The sequence below is a fragment of the Sphaeramia orbicularis genome, chromosome 18 (genome assembly GCF_902148855.1).
Source record: "Sphaeramia orbicularis chromosome 18, fSphaOr1.1, whole genome shotgun sequence".
NCBI classification, from domain to species: Eukaryota; Metazoa; Chordata; class Actinopteri; order Kurtiformes; family Apogonidae; genus Sphaeramia; species Sphaeramia orbicularis.
The window spans coordinates 4,289,921-4,292,420 of NC_043974.1; the positions used below are offsets into that span (position 1 = coordinate 4,289,921).

Below are 2,500 nucleotides of genomic sequence, written 5' to 3' on the forward strand. Positions count from 1 at the left end.
GAATGACCTTTTTCACATTATTAACAGTTTCTCAGTGTCACCTCTAAGTGTCTCCAATGGTTCCAAAACACTAGAAACGTGCGTACGCCAGCTATGGAGTTGGCGTGGAGGACCACACATTTCCACGATCATTTCACTCTTTATACATCTGAACGTGAGCGTGGAAAAGGGCGTACGCCAAGTTTTTGTGTGTACGCACGCTTTGTACATGAGGCCCCAGTTCATTGACATGACGTCTGACTCCACATTGAGACTGAGGTTCACATCACAGACACTGGATGAATTCTGGCTGAGTGTAGACAGGCAGTATCCACTCTTAGGGCAGAAGGCTATGGGCATTCTTCTTCCTTTTGCAACATCTTATCTTTGTGAGACTGGCTTCTCTGCTGTTGCTGCACTGAAGACCAAGTACAGGTCCCAGTTAAACACTGAGCAGGAGCTGAGAGTTGCAGTATCATGCTTCAAACCCTGCTTTGAAAAGCTGTGCACTGCAAAACATGCTCATTGTAGCCATTAACCCTGACTTCCTCATTTTGATAAAAAAAAAAAAAAAAAAAAAATCAAAAATCAGCACAAATTGTTTTATTCATTTTTATTTTGTAGGTTAAAGTGTTTTATATATTGTGCTCCTGAGTTAATGTTGCTGATCAATTTGAGTTTTATTATTATTTATTGATTTTATTTAATTCTATTTTTCATTATCAAATGGTTCAATTAGTTGGTCAAAAAATGTTTATATTTTAAGTAAGGATTTAATTTTTTTTTTTTTTTTTAATTTCAGGCAAATTCATGCACTTTAAATCTTTTCTGTTACAGACTAAAAAACAATGTTAATAAAGTTATTCTTTGTTGTATGTTGATCTATATTTCTTTCTTTTTTCTTTTTTGTTTTCTTTAATGTTAATAAGGATACAATGTTATGCAGAGGTGCACTTATAACAATTTTGTAGACAAATGATACTATTTATAGTCGTGGTGGAGAGTGGGGGGTGCAAAATGTTTTCTTCTTCCGAGCGGGGACATAACAGAAAATAATTGAAAAGCACTAATGTATGAGAAGTGAACAACATCAGATCCGTTGATTTGTGATAAAGCTGATTCTGAACGAACTGGTCTGTGAGATGAATGAGTTGTAACACATTTGTAGTCAATGAAATGTCAACACAACTGTACATATTTGACCATTTAATTTGATTAATTTTAGGGGAAGTCGAGCTTCCCTTGCAGTCTGTGAGAAATTGCCTCTGGTGTGTCCACAGTTCCTGGTTACTTCACACACAACAGCAGTATATAAGAAGTGGACTTTGTGTAGTTGAACACCTCAGACTGAAGCTCCAGGCTGACACTGAGAAGACACAAGAGAAGGAAATCTGCAGCAGATTTGGCATCCACTGTGGAATTCAAACTGCACTAATACTCACATCCACACAACTAACATGTGTTTGTCTGAACTGAAGGTCTTCATCTGGGACATCTGCATCATCTGCATCATCATCATCATGAAGTTGCTGGTTGTGTTTCTCCTCGTTGGAACCATGATGGTCCTGTCAGAGGGTACTGATGAGTCGGACTGATCCTCCATGTGTTTGTGTGACTGGACACACACTCACATGTGCACACACACATTTAATGTGTTTAGACTTTAACACAAATAACAAATGTCAACTGGTATCAACCTGTAGGTTTTCCAGAACCAGAGCCTGGACCTGAGGCCAAACCAACTGAAGGAAGTGGGTGCATTTTTCTACTTTTTGTAATATATTGAATTGAATTGATATTCATCAGAACACTGTGCATGACAGATGAGTGCTTTGATAAGTGTCTGAAATGACATGGATGTAATTCTGTTTGGAATGTGTGTGACTGTGAACACAGACACACAGCAGAACAATGGGAATGGAATCAAATGTCTGTATTTATCCACTTTTTCTGTCTCTGATTTGTTAACGTATTCATCCTTTTTACAAAACCAAGGTGAACCTGAGACAGAATCACCAGATGAAGACAGTAATCTTCTGTTATTTTTTCAGACTTTTGCTCAGTCACATTATAAACAGTTTATCCCACACACAACAAAGGTTCACCTTTAAAACAGTTCTGCTGCTACAGTTTGGTCTGTATTTGTCGTCTGCAGAGAACAGTGTTGTCAAGAGAGCAGCAGGATGCCCCTTTGGTTGGACACAATTTGGACGTCGCTGTTTGATTGTGAATGCACCAATGAAGTGGACTGATGCTCAGGTATTCAACAGGATCTGAATGGAAAATGCTTCTCAACGTTACCTTTTGTGTTTTTGTTTTGTTCTTCTAATGTGGTTGTATTTATTTTCTATGTTTTAGACTTTTTCACAATAGTTTTTCATTGACATTGCTCTTCTTTTCTTCCATATCCACATATTCTGTCTGTGTTCTCTGCAGAATCACTGCCTGTCCATGAAAGGAAACCTTCTGTCTATTCACAATGTGTATCAGAACAGCTGGGCCATGAGTTTGATGGGGGGCA

The 2,500-nt window shown here is 38.2% G+C and overlaps 1 protein-coding gene across 4 annotated transcripts in view; it reads left to right on the forward strand.

The window, feature by feature from the left end:
* The window catches only part of LOC115438515 (galactose-specific lectin nattectin-like), a 4,878-nt gene that overhangs the window by 1,475 nt on the left and 903 nt on the right, over window positions 1–2,500 (forward strand). Inside the window, exons 2-6 of one of the 4 annotated variants that reach the window (XM_030162174.1) lie at window positions 1,339–1,554; window positions 1,683–1,730; window positions 1,975–2,007; window positions 2,135–2,238; window positions 2,416–2,500. The exon at window positions 2,416–2,500 is cut by the window's right edge and continues 35 nt beyond it. The exons of the other annotated variants lie outside the window; for them this stretch is intronic. Of the exons in view, the coding sequence (XP_030018034.1) occupies window positions 1,437–1,554; window positions 1,683–1,730; window positions 1,975–2,007; window positions 2,135–2,238; window positions 2,416–2,500 (388 nt within the window). The 5' untranslated portion in view covers window positions 1,339–1,436. The remainder of the gene's footprint in view (window positions 1–1,338; window positions 1,555–1,682; window positions 1,731–1,974; window positions 2,008–2,134; window positions 2,239–2,415) is intronic. 4 annotated transcript variants of the gene reach the window in all.